This window comes from Gossypium hirsutum, chromosome D13 (genome assembly GCF_007990345.1).
Source record: "Gossypium hirsutum isolate 1008001.06 chromosome D13, Gossypium_hirsutum_v2.1, whole genome shotgun sequence".
In the NCBI taxonomy this organism is placed as follows: domain Eukaryota; kingdom Viridiplantae; phylum Streptophyta; class Magnoliopsida; order Malvales; family Malvaceae; genus Gossypium; species Gossypium hirsutum.
The window spans coordinates 58,342,478-58,365,290 of NC_053449.1; the positions used below are offsets into that span (position 1 = coordinate 58,342,478).

Genomic DNA, 22,813 nt, shown 5'->3' on the forward strand with positions numbered 1-22,813 from the left:
TAAAAGCATCATGGGCATTAGTCAAGCCAAATAGCATTACCAAAAATTCATAATGGTCATATCGAGTTCTGAAAGTAGTCTTTGGCACATCACACTTTTTTACTTTCATTTGATAATAGCCGGATCTAGGGTCTATCTTCGAAAACACCGCAGCACCTTTCAAGTAGTCAAATAAGTCGTCGATACATGGCAAAGGGTATTTGTTTTTAATTGTAACCTTGTTCAATTGTCTGTAATCTATACACAGTCTCAACGAACCATCTTTCTTTTTCACAAATAATACAGGTGCACCCCAGGGAGACATGCTCGGTCTGATAAACCCTCAGTCTAATAACTCTTACAACTGTGCCTTTAATTCTTTTAGTTCAACTAGTGCCATACAGTATGGTGCTACTGATATTGGAGCAGTTCCAAGAATTACATCAATTACAACTTCAACTTCACGATCAGGTGGTAAACCCGGTAATTCCTCAGGAAATATATCAGTAAACTCACTAACAATCGGTAACTATTCTAGTTTAGATTCTGAACCTCGAGTATTAAGAATGTAGGCTAGAAATGCCTTATTACCTTTTCGCATCAATCTCTGAGCTGAAAAAGCTGAAATAATTCTAACAATATCTTTTGGATTTCAAACTCAATTGAAATTACTTCCCCTGTCTGACATTTCAGATCAATTCGTTTCTATCTGCAATTTACTACAACATCATGTTTCATTAACCAATCCATTCCCAAAATAATATCAAATTCTCGGAAGGGTAGCAACATCAAATCAGTAGGGAATTCACAGCCTTTTATTTTTAGTGGACAATCACAACACATTTAATTAACTATTGCACTTTAACCTACTGGATTGGTGACTTGAATATCATAATCGGTAGATTCAACAGACAATTTCTTTTCTGATACTAATGCAGTGCAAGCATAAGAATGCGTGGACCCAGGGTCGATCAATGTATATACAGTAACATCAAAAAGATAGAATGTACCAGCAATTATGTCTAGAGTCGTAGCTTATTCGCTCGCTCTTATGGCATAAGTACGTGCAGGTGCTTTAGCCTCTGACCGAGTAGCAGAATCCTTCATACATGCATGAGTAGTTCCAGTAGCACTGTTTTGGCCTGAATGTCTACTTTTCTGATAAGTGGCTAATTGTTTTTCTTTTTTCTCTTCCTCCTCTTTTTGTAATTGAGGATAGTTTCGGATGAAATGATCAATTGCTCCGCATTTGTAACAAGCCCCCACTTTACTTCTACATTCACCGGGGTGGTATTTCCCACAATACTAGCATTTAGGCTTGGGAGCATTTTACACACTACCTACACTTGCAGCGGGTCTAATAGATACCCCGTAATCAAGTTGAGTCACCTTATTTTTATTTAATCTTTTAGACATTGAGGTGGCTCAACTGAAATCATCTCTAAACTTTTTAGCCAGCAATGCTGAAAATGATTTAGAGGAACTTTTTTTGTAAGATTCTTTATTCCGTTTCTAGCTGTAATTTTCTATTGTACACCTCTTCCATCTTTTGAGCACGATTTAATAGAACGATAAATTCTCGTATTTTAGTGCCCCCGATCATCATTCAACCCTTCTTCAAATCGGATACACATTTTTTTCGGTTGGTACAATTTCCCGGGCCTATTTGCTGAGGTATACAAATTCTCTTTTGTACTCAGCTACCGATTTGTTTCTTTGGCGCAGGTCAAGAAATTCCCTCTTCTTTTTGTCTAAATACCTTTTGCCGATGTATTTCTTTTTAAATTCATTCTGAAAAAAGTTCCCAAGTGATTTTCTCTTTCGTCACTACAACCACTATAGTCGACCACCAATTATATGCTTCCTCTTTCAGTAAGGAAACAGCACATCTCAAATAACTATCGGGAAAATAGGATATTTCTTCAAAAACTCTTATTGTATTCTAAAGCCAACACTCAGCTTTCACTAAATCGTCATCTGACCTACACCGAAATTTTTCGGCCCCACATTTTCTGAGTTTTTCTATCGAAGTACGTTTACTGGATTCAGCCACTAGAGGAGGTGGAGGTGCAACCGACAACTCTACAGGTGGTACAGTAGAGGGAGGAGGCTGTTGAGCCATATTTCTCTCTTGCATAAATTCACTAAACCATTGGTTCATAAGCCCAATGAAAATATTTTTAAGTTCTTGTTCTTGAGCCAAAGGAATTAGGATGTTACTACTTGTCCCATGTTTAGATGTCTGTACCCTACTATTGGCCTCATCATGATCAGCTTCAGATCTATTTGGCATCTTTACAATCTATAAGAAAAACAAGAGTTAGATCGGATCATACAAATCACACTATCACAGAATTATATGGCATGTATTTCTAATCATTTTACACACTATGTTTATTTTGAGAATCAGCTAAATCGAAGCTCTGATATCACTAAAATATAACACCCCTAACCCTTATCCATCGCCGAAATAAGGTTAAGACGCATTACCAGACTTTACGGATTAAATACAAACATTTCATAACATTTAATATACATATCAGGAACCATTCACAAAACACTCATATTGTCCCTTGTATGAGCCCTCGAGACCTAAAATACGAGTTAGAAATAAGTCAGCACTAAACTGAAAACTCAGAGAATTTTTCGTAAAATTTCAAAAATTTCCTTAAAAGCAGAGGACACACACCCGTGTGGCCAGGCCGTGTAGCTCACACGGCCAAGAGACACGCCCATATCTTAGGTCGTGTAGGCATTCCATATGAGGTACACGGTCATGTCCCAGCCCGTGTAACTCTTTGACTTGGATCACACGGCCAAGCCACACGCCCGTGTGCTAGGCCGTGTGTAAGGTGCAGTGGCTACACGGCCAAGCCACACACCCGTGTGCTAGGCCGTGTGCAAAAACCTGAGCATTCTGTTTCTAAATTTTAAGATGCAGGGGACACATGTCCAGATCACACGCCGATGTGCTAGGCCATGTGTCACACACGGCTGAGACACATGCCCGTATCTCTACCCATGTGGACGAAAATAGGTCATTTCAAGGCCACTTTTCTCACCCATTCTTGATTTCAACCTAAACATCTCAAATTTCATACATATAGGCCATAATAATGTCCCCAAAACAACCAATTCCTAGCTCTAATATTGTCATATTATCACATATATTCTAACATTCTAATTCACTACATTAGTCAATTCACCTATATACTTATAAATCATCCATCATCTAACTACTCCAAACACATATATCAAACATGATTAGACCATACATATATAAGTTGGTTGGGATTATAACAAAATGTAATTCTTAACATTTACACACTACACCAAAACAGGCTTTTAGCGGCGTTTTTAGCGGCATTTTCAGGAAAGCGCCGCAAAAAACCGAAGCTCAACGACATCGTTTTCTTAGTTTTCGGGGATTTAGCGACATTTTTTAGAAAGCGCCGCTAATTCTCAGGTCTTTAGCGGCGTTTCTAGAAAAGCACCGCAAAAAAAACTAAGCACAACGGCGTCGTTTTCTTAGCTTTCGGGGATTTAGCAGCATTTTTAGGAAAGCGTCGCTAATGCTCAGGGCTTTAGCGGTGTTTTTGGGAAAGCGCCGCAAAAAAAACTAAGCCCAACGGTGCCGTTTTTTGAGTTTTCGGGGATTTAGTGGCGTTTTTTAGAAAGCGCCGCAAAAAAAATAAACCCAAACGGCGCTGTTTTTTGAGTTTTCGGGGATTTAGCGGCGTTTTTAAGAAAGCGCCGCTAATGCTCAGGGATTTAAAATAATTTAAAATATTTGTTAAAAATGGAAAAATTAAAGTGCTATTATTTAAAATAGTTTTAAAGTTTTTTGGGTACATTACTGATTTTTTTAGCTTATATATTAAATAATTTCTTATATAATCGTAAAAGAGATAGTATTAATTTTAAAATATTGAATTAATTATCACTATAGTATATGGTTTAGAGTTTAAGGAGTAGGCTGGGGTATGGATTTAGGGTTTGTGATTTAAGGTTTACGGGTTAAGTGTTATGCTTTAGGGGTTAGGGGAATTTATGGGTTAGAGGATTTAGGGGTTAGGGGTTAGGGATTTAGGGTTTAGGGTTTCAACAGTTAGGTTAGAGTTTAATTTTGGGAGGATTAGAGGCGGGATCTGTGAAATCAATTGAAACGGTGCGTGGTGAAATAAATGGAAACGAAACGGTGAGTTTTGAAGTAATAATTCATGAACAGTTTATGTTTTTTAGCTTGGAAAACTTTAAAAGGCCATAACTTTTCACTCGGTTGTCCGATTGAGACGAATTTTTTTTTATTTCGAATAACTTTTTGAGACGGCGGTTTGCCGAAGTTTTCGTCGAAAAAGATCCTTTTTTGCCCCTCAATTTTGATTTTTTCGGTTTAAAATTGAATTTTAAAATATTCAAATCATTATTTTCCTCATTTATTTGAAGTAAACACCGGATCTTTTTTTACAGAATTGTTGTATTATTTTTTCTGATTTGACACGTGTATGGAATAGGTCCGATAAATCATTAGAACGTAAGTAATATAATTAAGATAATAATAGTATTTCTATAATATGTCAATTAATTAGTTTAGTTTAGTTGGTTAAGATGCTTGCTCTTTTCCCTTAGTACCTTGGTTTAAATCTTGTTGTTAACAATTTTAAATCTTTTTTGTACTTGCTGCATTTATTTATTTTTTTAATCAATTAACTCTTCAATATTATATTAATATATATTATTAGTACAATAGTATAGACGGATTGACAATTTGAGCTACAATATTATGAATATTAACTACAATGCATAATTTGAGCTATATATTACAGTAATACATTAATATGTATTATTAGGGGTAAAATACCAAAAAATCCCTATTTATACATGTATAAAATACTTTTAAATATTACTTAAAATTTTAATAATTATTTACGTAAAATTTAAATAAAAGATACAAAAAATAAATAAATAAAATATATGAGATTTAGCGGCGTTTTTAACAAAGAACGCTGTTACTATATATTCAAATTTCCTAAAACGACACCGTTTGGATAGAGATTTATTAGTGGCGTTTTTATAAAAAACGCCGTAAAAGGTAAGCAATAGCGGCATTTTAAAAAATGCCGCAAAAAATAAATCAATTTATAAAAAATAAATTAAAAAATTTTGTACAAATTAAATAATTTTTTCTAGCGTTTTTATGATAAACGCTTATCCCAAAATTCCCCCGAAACCGCTAAATTTTCCCCCCTAAAATTGGCTTCTGTTTAAGTTCAGACGTTCACTTTTTTTCAGCCCTCACTTTCTCTCAGTTTTTCAGCTCTCACTTTTTTTCTCTCGACGGTTCTCTCAACATCCCTAATCTTCAAAGCCTATCATATCCCTAATTCATTGCGTAACCCCATCATCCGACTGACGCCCAATCGTGGAATCAGTTTTAGTCCAATTCGTTGCGCCACACCCGACGCCGATGCCGACAGAAAAGTCTCTGCTCGTCTCTCGCAAATGCAGCAGCTCATTCAGGAAGCGGAAGAGCGAGCCAGCTCCGCCAGGAATGAGCCCACTCCTCAAATCACTTTGGGTAACTAATGATATTCGATATGCTTTACTGTTATAGGGTTTATTTCTGTCAGAGGAGAAGTCGGGATTTTTTTTTTGGATGGCCGAAATTAAATTAAAAATTTGTATGGACCTGAAGTTTATTTATTTTTGTTGTAAGCTTTAAACTTTATAATCTTTAGAAAGGCTAAAATCACAATTTTATCATTTTAGGAGCTAGAGGTTGAACTGCAATTTTGTCATGTATGAATTCATAACTTTTTAGATTTTAGAGGGGCTAAAACTTCAATTTTTCATTTTAGGGCAGTTACAAAGAGCCAATAAACATTTATGGTGCTGAATTCTTGTATACAGATCATGTTACGGTGAGTTTTGCAAGGAGTGGTAGCCCTGGTGGTCAAAATGTAAACAAGGGTATATTGTATATATCTTCTTCATGTTTGAGAATCTATGTCATCTCTTGTTGCTAAGATTTATAGTGGATTTACTTTTGTTGCTACATGTGCAGTTAACACCAAGGTGGACAAGCGGTTCAATGTAAAACAGGCTTATTGGCTTAGTGACTGGATTAGAGAGAGGATTATGCAAATGGTTTGTCACTGCCATCTATTATCTTTTAAAGAATTTATGATATTGCTAATCGTTTGCCTTCGAGATAAGAACTGAAATGAAGCTGATTTGTACTTGTGCATTGATTTTACTTTTACAACCCTGTGATTTTATACTTGATTCTCACATAATCGAGAAAAGCTCCAAAGAATCGTGCCATGGCTGTAAATGAGAAGGCTTTAAGCAATGTTTTGCCAAGACTAGCAGAAGCAATCAACTATTACTTCTTCTTTTTCTTCCTCTTCTATTTATAGCTTGTCCCGTTCGTGGAGTTATGGTATTATCATCAAGCAGTGTAGCTTTTATACAGTAGTAATTTAGAACTGTTTGCTGAGATCATAGCTAAACCAACATAATAGTAGTTATGTGAAGTCCGTGGCTAGATCAGGATTTGTTTAAAGTGGTAGCATTTTAGGTAATAGTTGTTGAATGAGTGTTTAAATTAAACCATTTGAGTAAAAGGGCAAAATGTAATCCAACTTTTAGTATAGGGACTTCCATGATACTTTTACCATAATTTTTATATAATTAAATATATGTTTTTTTTATCTCAATACAGATTGCAAGCACACGCACACTCACAAGCATATATATATATACACACACACACATACACAAAATACATGTGGGGTGTCGATTTCTAGAGGGATGATTCTTTTTTTTTTTTTTTGCTGTAACTATCATATTCTATTAATGTATGAAAAAGAGAATATAGTTTAAGTGAAAGTAAAATAGTAAATTAATCACCTACTTTTTCTTCTTTTCTGACTTGTATATATATACATATATATATGTTATATGGCAGGTGAGGAAAGAAAAATTAGGAGACAGAATTACAGCACTTCACCAGCTTGTTTCACCATTTGGGAAGGTATAAAAAACTTTAGATATTTGCAAGAAAAGAAAAAAAAAATCATGTTTTAACTCAGTTAATTGCAATCATTTTGATGAATAGTTTAATTTCGGTTGATCACTGGATTTTTTATAAACATATAACAATCACAGTCCTGCTGGACTTTTAGCAAAATCCAAAAATCTCTCTTCCTCCATGGAAGCTGCTTCGAGGAATTTATTGAGCTTCATTTCCATGCTACCGACATGTTTCATACTCGTAAGCACTCTGATATCTCTCCTTTCTCGATTTATTTTTTAAAAAATCTGCTTAAATTAGCTTCTTGGAAATATTGTTGTATATTGCTTTGAGTTTTTCAAAAATCGAAGAGAAATGTCTTTGAAAAACGGGAATACAGGTTTTGTTTAACTGTCTGAATTGCTTCTCGACAAAACCCAGTTTACAACATTTCTGACGTTATAAAATCTTGATTCCTTAACGATTCTGCTGAATTTGTGTTTATGATTGTCGATATATGCTGTTTGTTGCTGTATATTGCTTTTGAGTTTTACAAAAGTCGAAGAGAAACATTTTTAAGAATGGGAATTCAGGTGTTGTTTAACTGTCCGAATTTCTTCTCAACAAAACCCCATTTTATGACATATCCGAAGCTATGAAATCTTGATTCCTTAATGTTTCTGCTGGATTTGTGTTTATGATTGTTGATATATGCTGTTTGTTGCTATATATTGCTTTTGAGTTTTTCAAGAGTCGAAGAAAAACGACTTTTAAGAACAGGAATCTGTTTGTCGTTTAACCATCCGAATTGCTGCTCTGGTTGTATGATCGATGTTGGGAATATCTTTTTCTGGTCGTTTAACATTATTGTCCTATTGGATTAATTCCATGTACATATAAATTATATATATACCCAGGTTATTAATTTCATGTTTTTATGGTACATATTGACTGAGAATGGCAGCATCTAAAGGCTGAATCAGCAAACATGTTGAAGACTATAGAGGATCTTGAAGTTTCAAGAAAGTATTGATCTTTTTATAAGATTCAACCCCCCACCAAAATATATATTGGGGTTAAAATATAAGGCAAGTCCATGTACTCTTAAAAATTTTGATCCATCTTTGTCTCTCACTGTGATGGACATTAAAGGCTTTCTGCTATGCAGCAATAAGCTCCAGTTGCAGGCTTTTTGGCATATGTAGAATTATCTCGGCACTCACAAATGCTTTTGCTTGCCAAGGATGTTTCTGGTCTACTTAGATGAACAATGCTTATTTGTTTTTTTTGTTTTCTTTTAACTATAAATGATAAGAATGGAGTCTTAATGACAATTATTATCAATGCTCTTTTACTCAGTTTCTAGCGCTGCAAGTGTGAGCTAAGAAGAAAAGCGATTTTTTTCTTGTTTGTAAAATTGCTAAAACGTGTGTGCTTATGATAGAAACGTGTGTGTTAAAATTGACTACTGCAAATATGACAACCAGCTCCTCACACTTTTTAAGTCTTCACTCTACTTCACAGGCCTTGTTTCTACATTTGGAGCCTCCTATGTTACTAGAAACAAAGGACGTCGAGCCAGCATCCTTGTTGGTGCAGTCAGCTTCTTCCTAGGAGGAGCTAGCAATGCAGTTGCGGTGAATATCACAATGTTGATCATAGGACGCATTCTTCTTGGTGCAGGCATCTAAATGTGTTTGGTATTTTAGGTATCCAACAGTTATTGATGCACTTAGAGATTTGGATGATCCTCTTACAAATGGTGCAACCTGTTTGCAATGTTAACTTTGAATATTTGAATCTTTGGATTTAGGATTTGTTTGAATTATCCTTCTAATTAGTTACTTTTCTCATTTCCTACTGGATAGAAATGTGTTTTGACTCTGGATATTTTCATCATTTCAGGCAAGAATGATTGATTTTTATTACAGTCTGATTATGGTTTTAGTCCCTTTGTTATTATTTGATTTTAATTTAGTATAATTTGGTTTCTTTAATTTTATAATATTGACGTGAATTTAAAAAAAATATGGTAGATATGTGAATTTATTATTTGTTAGGATTGATTGGAATTTTAGGTGCTCATTTATTTAAACATAATATTTTAATTCTAAATTTAAATTTATTAATTTTTATATTTAGCTTTAAAGTTAAAATTTTAATAGAAATTTTAATTTAATTAATATTTTTTATCCTTAAAAGTATATAGTTTAAAGTTTAAATTTCAAAAACATAATATAATATTTATTATAGAAATAAATATTATTTAATTAAAATATTTTTAAAAAAAGTAATATTTTTAGCGGCGTTTGTCAAAAAGCGCCGCTAAAAGTCCTATTCATAGTGGCGTTTGTGGTAGCAGTGCTGCTAAAAGTCATGATTTTTAGTGGCGTTTGTGTTAGAAGCGCTGCTAAAGGTCTTGTTCTTTAGCGGTGTTTATTTTTAAAAACGCCGCAAACATTAGTGGCGTTGTCAACAGCGGCATTTTTTGCGGCGCTTCTAAAAGTGTCACAAATACTTTTAGCGGCGTTAAAAAGTGCCGCTAAAGGCCTAAAAAACGCCGCTAAAAATCTATTTTGGTGTAGTGACACAAACTAATCTAACCCTACACATGCCATATAAACCAAAGTATACGTTACAAAAGCTACTGGATTAAATTGGATAGTGTGGCTTGATGTGTTGATCTGATCTCCCGACCTCACGTTAATCTACAACGACATTAAACAAAACAAGTAAGCTTAATGAAGCTTAGTAAGTTCGATGGCTTAAAACATAAACCTAACAGAACCTAACACGACACATCAAATTAAATAAATTCATTCAAAGTAATTTCCCTATCAATCACAATTTTAATCGATGAATACACTTATTTTAGATCAATATAAATAACAACAATAAGTTTTCCAAATCAATTTCTTATGTCACTTACCAAATCTTACCGAATCGAAAAATGATTTACGGATATGAGTACATCGTATTCAGAAGCCCAAAGGCTATACAAAAGCACATAAGTGTCAAACAGAAACTGTAACACCCCTAACCCACATCCGTCGTCGAAATAGGGTTACGAAGTATTATTGATCAAACAGACATAATTTCAAGCATTTCATATCATATAATATTAAAGACAAAACTAATCAAACTCATACATATTGTCTCATATTCGTGCCATCGAGGCCCAAATTACGTATTAAAAACAAGTCGGGACTAATTCGGAAACTCATATATTCCATGTATTCACAGCATATTTCATAATCTATTTTCAATTCACTATTTCACTTCCATTTATCATAACATTCCATTTCAATATCAATTATAAAACTTTATTATTCATTTACCCCTATTAACACGACTCAGACTCGGACAGATACACGGATCCAACCAAAACACATCAGTTTGGCACCCAGTGCCTCAACGAAAAATTCAAAGTAATAAGTTGACACCTAGTGTCTCATCGGCTAAACCGAAGTAAATTGGCACCCAATGCCTCATCGACTTGAAGTCGAAGTAACCCCTGAGCTCTTCTAATCCTATGGCATGCCATCTATATCCGACTCAGCCCGATACAGTTAATAGGGTTTAATTTCGCATTTCAAATATAATCAATATCCAATACTGATTTTTCATATAATCACATAATTACACATATAATCATTTCAATATATATATCTACTAATTCAATTCATTCAATCAATTATCAAAATATCAATTACTTACCTCAACACTTACCATATACATTAAATAAAAATTACAACAATTAATAACTAGTTTCGGATTATAGAAATACAAACCAGAAAGTCCGAGCTATTCCTTGTCGACTTTATCTTTCCCCTTTCTAGTCGAGGGTTCCGGTACTACGTTAGCTACGGAATTAAAACAATTAAAATTCATCAATACAACACAATTCAATATCATATTTACAATTTCAATTTTTACTCAATATTTTCTTAAACTTCAATTTAGTCCCTAAATCGAGACTAATTTTATTTCTTCATAATCAATCTTATATTTTCATACAAATTCCACTTTAGACTAGATTTAACTCCCTAATTTCACTTAAATCCCTAAATTTTGAATTTTTCACAGTTTAATCCCTATTACTCAAAATTTACAATTTATTTTATAATTCAATCCTTTTTTAGTTCTAACTTAAAAATCTATCAGTTTAATCCCTAATACTAAAATTATTCAACATAGACAACACTTAAAAACTCAATAATTTCTAAAATTTTGACATGGGTCGGGTAGTATTTAATACCGGGTTTCCAAAAACATAAAAATTACAAGAAAATGGACTAAATTGACTAACCAATTGAGCTTGGAACTTTGAAACCCTAATTTTTCCTTCCTTCTTTCTTTTCTTTCTTTTTCTCCCTATTTCATTTGGCTTTCTCTGTTTCTTTCTTTCTTTTTCTATTTCCTTTTTCTTTTTATATATTTGTTTTATTATAATAATATAATATATTTACTTAACATTTAAGGTTTATTTTTTTAATATATACAAAATAAAATTTTCACATGTTTTAAATCTTATGCCACCTCATTTAATGTCAATGACATAATTGCTTATTTAGTCCCTTAAATTTTTCTTTAATCTATAATTCAACTTTTACCCTTTATTCAATTTAGTCCTTTTACCTAATTACTCTTAATTTAAGCATATTCACCTAACCAAAACCTAATTAACTACACAACTAGCTTCGTAAATATTTTTAATAAATATTTACGAGTCCGATTTAAGGTAACGGAGTCTCAAAAATGAACTTTCTGACACCCATGACTATCGGGTCGTTGCAGAAACCCATAGGGGTTGAACAGAAGCTCATAGGAGCTGAACGGAAATCCATAAGGGTTAAACGGAAACCCATTAAGGTTAAACAGAAACTCATATGAGTTAACAGAAGTTCGTGAGAGCTAAATGGAAAGTAAACACGAATGGTCGTAACAAATGCTGAACCTCGGTTTATTTGGGTAATTTGCCGTCAATTCATCCTTTGCCACAGAACGGTTGTACTCAATCCCGCTTTCCGCTCATTTTGAACAATCAATTCAATTTCATAATTTAATAATAATTTTATTTTCAATAATAAATATGAACAAATACATAATACCATTCATCAATTTAATAAATAAATATTAAAGTTTAACCATACAAACTTACATGGATTTAATTGTAAGATTTGTAGTAGTTCAGAGACTATTCTGCTAATTTTTCCTTTTCACGATTATCTACGGGATTTTGATCTAAAATATAAAATTATTCATTCGTTAGCACATATTTCAGTTTCAATTCAATTCACAATTAATACCTCTCAATTTTTAAAATTACACAATTACCCCAACTTTTACAGTTTTTGCAATTTAGTCCCTTACTAATTAGTCCGTCAAATGAACTAATTTTTTCTCATTTGACAATTTATCTAAATGTTCTAAGCTATAATATAGCCCTTGATCAATAGAATTTAATACCAAACCCTAATATTTAATCTTTTCACTGTTTGGTCCTAAAATCAATATCTATCAAAATCACTTGATAAAATCATCATACAAAAAAAAATCTCTAAATCCATGTTAATTCATCATAAACATTCAGTATTAATCAATGATAACTTTCAAAATTACTAATAAAATCAAAAACTAATGAAATAAATAGTTGGACCTAATTGTAAAAGTCTCAAAAACATAAAAAAATTATAAGAAATAAGCATGAATTGAATTCACTTGAAGTAAAAATATGAAAAACCATCTTTAGGAGCTCTCCTATGGCTGTTTTTGGCTGAAGATTGATGAAGGAATGTCTAGAAAATATTTTAATTGTTGTTTTATTTGTTTAATTTCAACTAATTTACCATTTTACCCTTAGTTCACAGTATTTCATTATTTATTTTCCACACTCATGCCATCCAGCCTTCTCGTTTTAGGTTTATTTGCTCTTCAAGTCCTCCCTCATTTAGCATTTAATCCATTTAATCATTATTTCTTTAGTTAGCAAGTTTTACACCTTTTTCAATTTAGTTCTTTTTATTTAATTAACTATCAAAACGTTAAAATTTTCTAACGAAACTTTAATACTACCTTAATGACACTCCATAAATATTTATAAAAATATTTATGGGTTGGTTTATAGAATCAAGGTCTCGATATCTCGTTTTCGAAACCAATTAACCTAATAAATCCTTCTAAAACAGAATTACCAATTCAAAAATCTTTCTAAGATCACATTTGACTCATAAATACTAAATAATAGATTTTACGAGCTTACTCGTCGGATTTGGTGCTCTCGAACTACTGTTTCCGACGCCACTGAAAATCGGGTTGTTACATATAAAGTAGTTAATTAAGTTGATATCACGAGTCAACTCGATACCAACTCAACTATAGAATTACTAAAATGCCCTTACTTTGAAAAGGTAATAATATTATTACAATGGTATTTTCATCTTTTTATATTTTTATATAATTTTTTAATAAAACAACTAAAAAAAATTATTTAAGAATCTAACACGGTACCCACAAATTCATATAAACACCCTTGCCACTCAACTTATAATCATTTATTACTATAAAACATTTTGAATTCACCCACATAATTTGACTAATGATACAATCAATGAGTATGTAAAAATAATAATATGGCATTATCAAAATAGACATCCATATCAAGTAGTAATGTTTGAATCTGAATAAATTATTATAATAATATAGAATGGAGGATTGACACCCTAAACCCCATTTGTTTCACCTAACCTTTTTTTAATCTTCTGTTACAACATATATATATATATATTTAATTCTGAAACCCATGTTAGGGGGCAACCCTACAAAGTTAATCAAACCTTGTTTGTCTTTTCTAATCTTTCCCTTCATTTATTTTTCCACATATAATTGATATAAATAAATACGTAAATTAATAAATTTTAACAGAAATTACAAACAACTTTAATAATTAAATTAAGATTTCTTTTAATATGAGAATTAAATTGGATAAGTTAGAATCAATTTTTTGGTCAATCAAAGATATTTATTTGATATATAAAGATATTAATTTAATTTAATTTTACTTAAAATAAATATAATAATATATAAACATGCATACAGGAAAATGTAAGTTTTGAATGTAGTGCAGAGGATGAGGTTGACAGTATGATAGAAGAAAAAAAATGAAGGATTGACTTACGAGATTGAAATGGGTGTCTCACACAAGGAGGCAACCTTACTGGCTCATCAGATTCTCTTTAGATTTTTCTACATTACAATTTGCTAATATACAATTAATCTTTCTCTCGTTAAGCTTTCCATGTCCACAAATTATTGGAACTACTACTTATGACCTAATGCATGTGATGTGATATCTCAATTTCTTGCAATTTATAACCATTCATGTATTTATATAATATGGGTTTATTCTACCAAATGGGTCTCTTCAAATTTTATACCAATTAGGTCATTTCATTAGTTCGGATTTAATGTAAAAAATATTAAAAACGCGTGGATTGAATTTTAAATGTTTTTGTACTTATCGTATGGACAATTTAAATTTAATTTTAATAATTAAAAAATAGCCCTCTTAATTATTAATGAGACTGCCTACTTTTCTTTAACGTGTCAGCTTCAAACTTACCATGCAATAGATATACCAAAAATTAAACTATGATTCACGTGTTTTAAATGTGCTCCAACACCCAAATTAATATTATAATTCCAAAACTTTAAAGACTCAATTAAAATATGTCAAAGTTTAAGGGGTAATTTAAAATTTAGATCATAGTTTAAGATATCTAATGTAATTAACCCTATACATATTTGAAACCTATAGCTCAAAATTAGAAGAAAATTGGTAAACATAATATTATCTGGATTCCTTGATTTGTCGGTAGTGACAAAAAAGAAAAGAAGAAAGCAATGTATCAATAATTAAAAATAAGAAAGAAAAGGGAAAACACAAGAAATTGCATTATTTAGTGCATAGCAAGTGAGGAAGGAGAAAGGTGGGTTGGGAAAATATTCCAGAAATTAAAAATCGATTTGAATAATAGTGTCTCGCTTTGAATATGGAGCCACTTTAAAACTACTCCTTAATAAGATTACTTATTGAAGATATCTTGAAAAATTAAAAAAATATAATTATTGAAATAAATTGAATTGAATTTTTATTTATTTATTTTGTAATTAATTTAATTTTTATAATGTGAAAATAAATATTTTATATTTAAAATAAAAATAAAAATTCAAAAATACTAGAGTTATTGATTATTTAAATAAAAAAAAACTTCACCAAATAATGTTTAAAAGTTATAAAACGAAATATTTTGTCAAAATAAAAATACAAAATACAAAATCATAATTAATAGTAAAAAAATCAATGGAATTATGATAAATACCTCAACCTAATAAAATAATGTATGTGGATCAAACCTGTCCACAACTCAGAAGAGAAGGTGTGCTAAAATGGCCAAAACAAATAAGAGGACATAAAGAAAGTGCCATGAATGCAACCACATGAAGCCTTCTTTTGTGTCTAATCCTTTGTTTTCCTATTTGTGCAACCCTCATTCATCATTGCTAACAATGAAAACAATTTCCATTACCCATTGAGTGCGTATTTTCTTTTGTCATCCAATCATATTTTCCCACATAATCATAATTTAACATTGCAATAAACAAAATCTACCCTAAACATAATTATTATCTCTAAAGCAATGCTTTCCTCTCAAAACCCCATTCCATAAACAATAAATATATATTTTTCATTTTAATTTTCTATAACCCATTTCCTTATGCTTAAATTCACAAGTTTCTTGTAATAAAAAAAATTCAACAATGAAATAATATATATAATTCAATTCTTACCCTTCAAAAAATGGTGAAATGTTAGTTTAGTTTCTTCATAAATTATAAAATGTTAAAATATAGTGTCTACGAATTTGAAATTTTGTTCATATAATTTTTAAGAATTTAGTCATTCAATTTTTTTCATTTCAAATTTCATTACAATATCTTTTTTTTTAATTACATAGATACAAAGTGAGAATTTTTTTTATTTTAAAATATTACATCAACAAATTTAACAAAAAAAAATGAACTGTATTAACCATTGGATCTCACTACAACAAATTGACATATACTGACGAGCATAATTCGATGCTATAAGTATAGAAATCCATCGATATAAAGCCTATACTTACATCCACGGTTAAATGGGTTACCCAACAAAATGTGAGCTGTTGCTATAGGGGTATGTCGGTATAAGCCTCTTAATATATAGCGATGATTAGTCTGTCAGTGAAGACGACTTTGAACGGTCACTATCCCACCATGCCTTAATGGACGGTTTATTCCGTCGGTTAAAAACATTTTGAGTTTTTTTTTTTTTTTTTGTAATGTAAAGTCCAATTTTGTAATTTCTGTTCATTTCTATTGCCTTATACTGAATAGAAAAATACGGTAAATAGTATTTAATTAATTTTAAAACATTCTAGATAATTAAATTAAATTTTTGTATAGAATATTAAATGTAAGATACAATCTAATGATAAAAATATAAAATACAAATCACAAATATAACCAACTTGATGACATCTCTTTTCTTCGTACCTCCTGCTCCACAAAATATATATACGTACATGAGTAGAGGGCTCAATTCTCGAAAATGAAAATATATGAAATAATTTTTAAATTTATAAAGAATATAAGGATTTATAATATAAATTGTAAGTTTATAAATTATATTTTAACCCTTTTCAAAAATTTATAAATTAACTAAGTTTCTGCCTTTTCTTGCTTAAATGATTAATTATTTATTAGCTTGCAAGTATATTAAATCATAATTATTGAAATTAGGAGATCGATTTAATGATGATCCCATATGTCAAGATTTTGTTTCAATTAAATATCTATTTATTTGTTATTAAAGTAATAATGGTTCAATTAAAAATTTAAGTCCATTTATTAGGCTCGATTCGGCCTATTCGTATTAATTTTTTATATTATTTTTATATAATTTTTAAATATATATAATACATCAAAAATACTAAAAACATCAAAATAAATATTTCCCAACAAATTGAAAATAAATTTTAAAAAATACGTAGACTTCACACTAAGATAAATGCAACTTAACAAGCAAATGCCTCTAAAATAATAACAAAATTAACAAATACTTTTAAAATAATAACAAAATTAACAATAAAATAAATTTTATACAATATCTAAACAATTAGAACATAATAGTAAAATAGTAACAAAATAGGAGATTAAGAAAATAACATTACTATATATATATAATGCAATATCCTTCAAAAAGTTGCAATAAATTGAATCCCCTACTCTCATTGCTCCCCACTTTTGATGGCTTCTTTCTTACCAGACCTCGAACCAGGCCCTGAGATGTCACCGGAGTTTGAACGGAAGAAACGGAGGAAAACCGAAGGAAACCCATCTTCTTTTCATCCTACGCAAGGCAACCGTAGAATCAAGCAATGGCGAACCCAACGAGAACAACGGATCTACTCCTCCAACCTCATCGAATCTCTTCGTCGTTCTCCAACGGCTACCGGAAACTATGCCCGTGACATGGCGTACAGACTTCTCGCTGTCTCGGCCAAGGGTAGAACGCGGTGGAGCAGAGCCATTCTCCTGGGCCGACTCGCTGCTGGTGCCAAGATGAGGAAACATAAGAGAGCCAAGGTTGGCGCCAATAGGAAGTTGAGGAAGCCGGTGAGTAACAGACAGAAGAGAAAAATGCCGGCCGTTGAGAGGAAGTTGATGGCTTTGGGACGTCTTGTCCCCGGTTGCCGGAAACTACCGTTGGCGAACCTTCTAGAAGAGACTAGCGATTACATAGCAGCTTTGGAGATGCAAGTTCGAGCCATGACAGCTATCAGCGAGTTTCTCGCCAGCGGGGGTGCACAGCCGCCGGCTGGTCGGCTTGTGAACTCGTAAAAAATGGGGAAAAAGGTGTTCATTATTATATTATATAATATTTTTTGGAAACTTTGGTTTTTACATTTTAGTTAAATTCGTGTATTTTATTGAATATTGACTTTTCTTTTCTTTTTTTAAAGCTCCATTTGCCCTCTCCGTCTCTGTGTTCATTGTTGTGTTTTTCTTTTCGATTATAAATTTTAACCATAGAGTTGTCACCAATGGTTAAAGTGCATTTAATTATAAATAAAAATATGAGAAAAATAAGGTGTATGTATTAAAAGAGACTAATTTAAGAAATTATAAGCGTAAGTCAATAAAATCTATGTGAAATAAATAGAATTTCAATTTACTTCGGTAATAAATGAAAATGGTGTCGACAAAAGGGTAAGGGCAGGGAGGAGTCCCCAACCAAGATTGAGATTTGAGACATCTGAGTTTAACTGTGACAGATTTTTGTAAGATATAAAAACTCAAAACACGTCTTGTGTGTAGCACCAACAAGCTGCTCCATATGTGACAAGACATGCTCGAATTGAATATCACTTGAAAATATCCTAAATTTACATTAAATAAAAATAGGGCATAGGCAGAATGAGGGGACTATTATGAGCTAAAAGGAGCCTCGCACCACCATGTGACTACGTGGCCCTACATTTTCAAGTGGCTTGCATGTGCCCATGAACCAAATGAATTCACAGATAGGGTTTTCCATATTGTATTACCCAATACCAAGATTAAAAAGAATTTTTAAAATATTTATATAAAAAATAAAGTCAAATTTTAGTACTTCTTTAGATAATTTTTTTTTGCAGTGAGTAATATAAAAAAAGTTAATTTGATGTCAAATTTCAAATAAAAATTTTAAAGTAAAATACATAAGTATCTTTAAATGTATAAAATATTATATATTAAAGGAGTTGTCCTGTGTATTTTTTTTATCAGCAAGAAAACTAAAATTTTCATATTTATTTAATTAAATTGATATTCACTTAATTTGTGTCATTTTAATTTAATCAGTATTTTAATAATAAAATATATCTAAGATTGATATAGTTGACAAAGGTTCAGCCCCAACCAGACCTTGAAGGCTTGGATTTGTTAGAATTAAGTGACTCGAATCCTTATTTAAATCAAATGCAGTGGTAAAATAAAATAAAAGTAAAATCCTTATAGAATTATAGTTCTTTTATTTTATTTTAGAATAAGGTTTTTTTTTAAACCTTATTAAACTCCATCTATTTGATATTGATTAGAATAAGGAGTTTCACTCCTATTAGAATAAAGTTTTACAAGCCTATAAATTGACAGTCTATTTCTCTTGTAAATGATTCGAATTTGACATAGTGAATTTTCTTCTTTTCTGCCCGTGGTTTTTTCCCGAAAGGGTTTCCACGTAAAATCTGTGTGTTCTTTATTTTTATTTTTATTTTCTTTGTGATATATTGTCATTACCAAAGTTATATTTTAACAAATTGGTATCAGAGCTTCCGAGTTGTTCATCTCAATCACGGTAATAACGTCTTTAAAGTATGAAATTTCGCTGTTGGATCGCAACACCAGATTCGCGTTGTGGCAGATAAAGATGCAAGCAGTTCTTACACAGATGGACTTAGAGGAAGCCCTACTAGGGGTAGATAAGATGTCTTTAACATTGACGGAGGAAGAGAAGAAGCGCAAGGATCGAAAGGCATTAACACAGTTACATCTGCATTTGTCTAACAAAATTTTGCAGGATGTGATGAAGGAAAAGACCACCACTGAATTATGGAAGAGGTTGGAACAGATATGTATGTCGAAAACTCTAACTAGCAAGCTACATATGAAGCAGCGTCTTTATGCTCATCGTTTGGAGGAAGGTGCAACTGTGCACGAACACTTAACAGTGTTCAAAGAAATTCTCTCAAACTTGGAGGCCATGGAGGTTCTGTACGATAAGGAAGATCTAGGGTTGATTCTACTTTGTTTGTTGCCCCCGTCTTATTCAAACTTTAGAGATACGATTTTATATAGCCACAAGTCTCTCACAGTTGATGAGGTTTATGATTCTTTAACCTCGTATGATAAGATGAAGCATCTTGTGGTTAAAATTAACTCTCAGGGAGAGGGTCTTATTGTTCGTGAGAGAAAAGATCAGAATACTAATGATGATCGTGGAAGGATACAAGAATGGAATCCTCACAGTAAATCTAAGGGTAGATCAAAGTCTTCAAATAGAAGTAAAACTTGTAACTTTTGCAAGAAGAAATGGCACATTTCTGAGTGCTATAAACTACAGAACAAGATCAAAAGGGAGGCTGCGAATTAAAATGGAAAACAACTAGAAAATTCTGGTAAAGCTGATGTTGTAGAAGACTACAGCGATGGTGAACTTCTAGTCACTTCTGTCAATAATTCTAAAGCGAGCGAGGAGTGGATCCTTGATTCGGGTTACACTTTCCACATGAGTCCCAATCGGGATTGGTTTACAACTTACGAAACATTGTCTGAAGGTATTGTGTTGATGGGAAATAATGCTTCATGTAGAATTGCAGGTGTTGGAACAATTAGAGTTAAGATGTTTGATGGAGTTGTGAGAACACTTAGTGACGTACGACATGTTCCAAAATTAAAGAAAAATTTAATTTCGTTGAGTACTCTTGATTCAAAAGGGTACAAATACACAGCTGAAAGTGGGGTTTTAAAGATTTCTAAAGGTTTCCTCATTGTGATGAAAGGGCAGAGAAAGACTACCAAGTTATATGTTTTGCAGGGTTCTACTGTTACTGGTGATGTAACTGTCTCATCCTCTTCCTTGTTAGATGATGATATTACTAAACTTTGGCATATGCGCCTAGGGCATATGAGTGAGAATGGCATGGCAGAATTAAGCAAATGAGGACTTCTTGATGGGCAAGGAATTTGCAAACTAAAGTTCTGTGAGCACTATATTTTTGGGAAGCAAAAGAGAGTTCAATTCACCAGAGGAATCCATAACACGAAGGGAATGTTGGAGTATATTCATTCTGATCTGTGGGGGCCATCTAGAGTGCCTTCAAGAGGTGGAGCTAATTATATACTAACTTTTATTGATGATTTTTCTAGAAAAGTGTGGGCGTTCTTCCTGAAGCAGAAAAGCAATGTGTTTTCCGTATTTAAGTCTTAGAAAACCATGATTGAAATCAGACGGGAAAGCAAATAAAATACCTCCGCACAGACAATGGCTTAGGGTTCTGTTCTAATGAGTTTAATAAACTGTGCAAGTCAGAAGGGATCGTGAGACACTTGACAGTTCGTCATACTCCACAGCAAAACAGCGTTGCAGAACGAATGAACAAAACGATCATGGAGAAAGTTCGATGTATGTTGTCAAATGCCAACTTATCAAAGTCATTTTGGGCAGAAGCAGCCTCTACTACATGTTTTTTGATCAACCGATCTCCATCCGTTGCCATTGAGAAAAAGACTCCACAAGAGGTATGGTCTGGTAATCCTGCTGACTATTTTGATTTAAAGATCTTTGGTTGTCCTACGTATGCTCATGTTGATAATGGAAAATTGGAACCGATATCTATTAAATGTGTTTTTATTAGTTATAAAGCTGGTGTAAAAGGGTATAAGTTATGGTGTCCTTAAAATAGAAAAGTTGTGATTAGCAGAGATGTTTTTGATGAAACTGCTATGCTACCTAACTTATCTCTTAAAGACTCTTCCAATAAAGAAAATCAAAAGCAAGTGAAGCATTAGATTAATCCAGAATCTACAACAGAGTCGACTACTAAAGCCAGTACAAAAATTCAAAATAGAGTTGCTTCTTCACCACAATACTCTATCGCCAAAAATAGAACTAAAAGAGAAATTAAACCTCCAAAGAAGTATGCCGAGGTTGATCTAGTTGCTTATGCTTTAAGTGTGGCTGAAGATATAGATGCAAACCAAGAGCCATCTAATTATTCTGAGGCGGTTAGTTGTGAAGACTCAAAAAAGTGGATGTTTGCTATGCAAGAGGAGATGGAATCACTACACAAAAATCAAACATGGGATCTTGTGAAACTTCCTAAAGGTAAAAAGGTTGTTCGTTGTAAATAGGTGTTTAAGAAGAAAGAGGGGACTCCAAGAGTTGAAGAACCCAGATATAAAGTAAGGCTTGTTGCAAAGGGTTACAATTAAATTCCAAGAGTGGACTTCACATATGTGTTCTCTCCAGTTGTGAAGCATAGTTCGATTCGAGCTTTGCTTGGTATTATGGCCATGCATGATTTAGAGCTTGAGCAGTTAGATGTAAAAACTACATTTTTGCATGAAGAACTTGAGGAGGATATTTACATGCAACAACCAGAGGGTTTTACAGTCTCAGAAAAAGAGGACTATGTTTGCTTGCTGAAAAAGTCCATTTACGGTTTGAAACAGTCACCAAGACAGTGGTATAAGAGGTTTGATTCATTTATGACTTCTCATGATTTTAAAAGAAGTAGCTTTGACAGTTGTGTTTACTTTAAGAAAAATAGTGATGGTTCTTTTGTGTATATACTCCTTTATGTTTTGATAGCAGCAAAAGATAAAGGAGAGATAAGAAAGGTCAAAACCCAACTAAGTGAAGAATTCGAGATGAAAGACTTGGGACCAGCAAAGAAGATACTTGGTATGGAGATTCTCAGAGATAGAAAAGCAAGTAAATTGTACCTAAGTCAGAAGGGGTACATTGAGAAAGTTCTTTGTAGATTCAATATGCAGAATGCTAAGCCTGTTAGTACTTCTTTAGCAGCCCATTTCAGACTTTCATCGACTTTGTCTCCACAATCAGATGATGAAATTGAGTACATGTCACATGTTCCATACTCTAGTGCAGTAGGATCTCTCATATATTCCATGGTTTGTTCACGTCCAGATTTATCATATGCAGTTAGTGCAGTTAGC

The 22,813-nt window shown here is 32.3% G+C and overlaps 2 protein-coding genes across 12 annotated transcripts; both read left to right on the forward strand.

Moving 5' to 3' along the window:
* Positions 1 to 5,198: 5,198 nt before the first annotated feature.
* Positions 5,199 to 8,941, forward strand: LOC107888340 (peptidyl-tRNA hydrolase ICT1, mitochondrial). 11 transcript variants are annotated; one of them, XR_001681347.2, is made up of 7 exons: positions 5,199 to 5,557; positions 5,838 to 5,949; positions 6,044 to 6,126; positions 6,950 to 7,015; positions 7,150 to 7,255; positions 7,959 to 8,082; positions 8,519 to 8,941. XR_001681347.2 is itself a non-coding variant. In XM_016812414.2 (6 exons), exons 1-6 carry the CDS (start codon positions 5,447 to 5,449, stop codon positions 7,970 to 7,972), a joined length of 492 nt encoding a protein of 163 aa, XP_016667903.2. In that variant the 5' UTR covers positions 5,199 to 5,446; the 3' UTR covers positions 7,973 to 8,941. The 11 variants fall into 11 exon arrangements, 8 of the variants coding, with proteins under 8 accessions (XP_016667903.2, XP_016667907.2, XP_040965220.1 ...); XR_005923090.1 differs by having other exon boundaries at positions 5,890 to 5,949; XM_016812414.2 differs by having other exon boundaries at positions 7,959 to 8,941.
* An 8,270-nt stretch (positions 8,942 to 17,211) lies between these two features.
* On the forward strand, positions 17,212 to 18,062 carry LOC107888341 (transcription factor bHLH149). Its single transcript, XM_016812419.2, has one exon. It carries the CDS (start codon positions 17,342 to 17,344, stop codon positions 17,933 to 17,935), a length of 594 nt encoding a protein of 197 aa, XP_016667908.1. The 5' UTR covers positions 17,212 to 17,341; the 3' UTR covers positions 17,936 to 18,062.
* Positions 18,063 to 22,813: the final 4,751 nt, after the last annotated feature.

Excerpts from the sequence above, each read along its gene's own strand:
- LOC107888340 (XM_016812412.2), top strand. The coding sequence starts at position 5,447 with ATGCCGACAGAAAAGTCTCTGCTCGTCTCTCGCAAATGCAGCAGCTCA. Across the intron at positions 6,127-6,949 it reads GAGAGAGGATTATGCAAATG|GTGAGGAAAGAAAAATTAGG; the intron begins GTTTGTCACTGC and ends GTTATATGGCAG. Across the intron at positions 7,016-7,149 it reads TTGTTTCACCATTTGGGAAG|TCCTGCTGGACTTTTAGCAA; the intron begins GTATAAAAAACT and ends TAACAATCACAG.
- LOC107888341 (XM_016812419.2), top strand. The coding sequence starts at position 17,342 with ATGGCTTCTTTCTTACCAGACCTCGAACCAGGCCCTGAGATGTCACCG.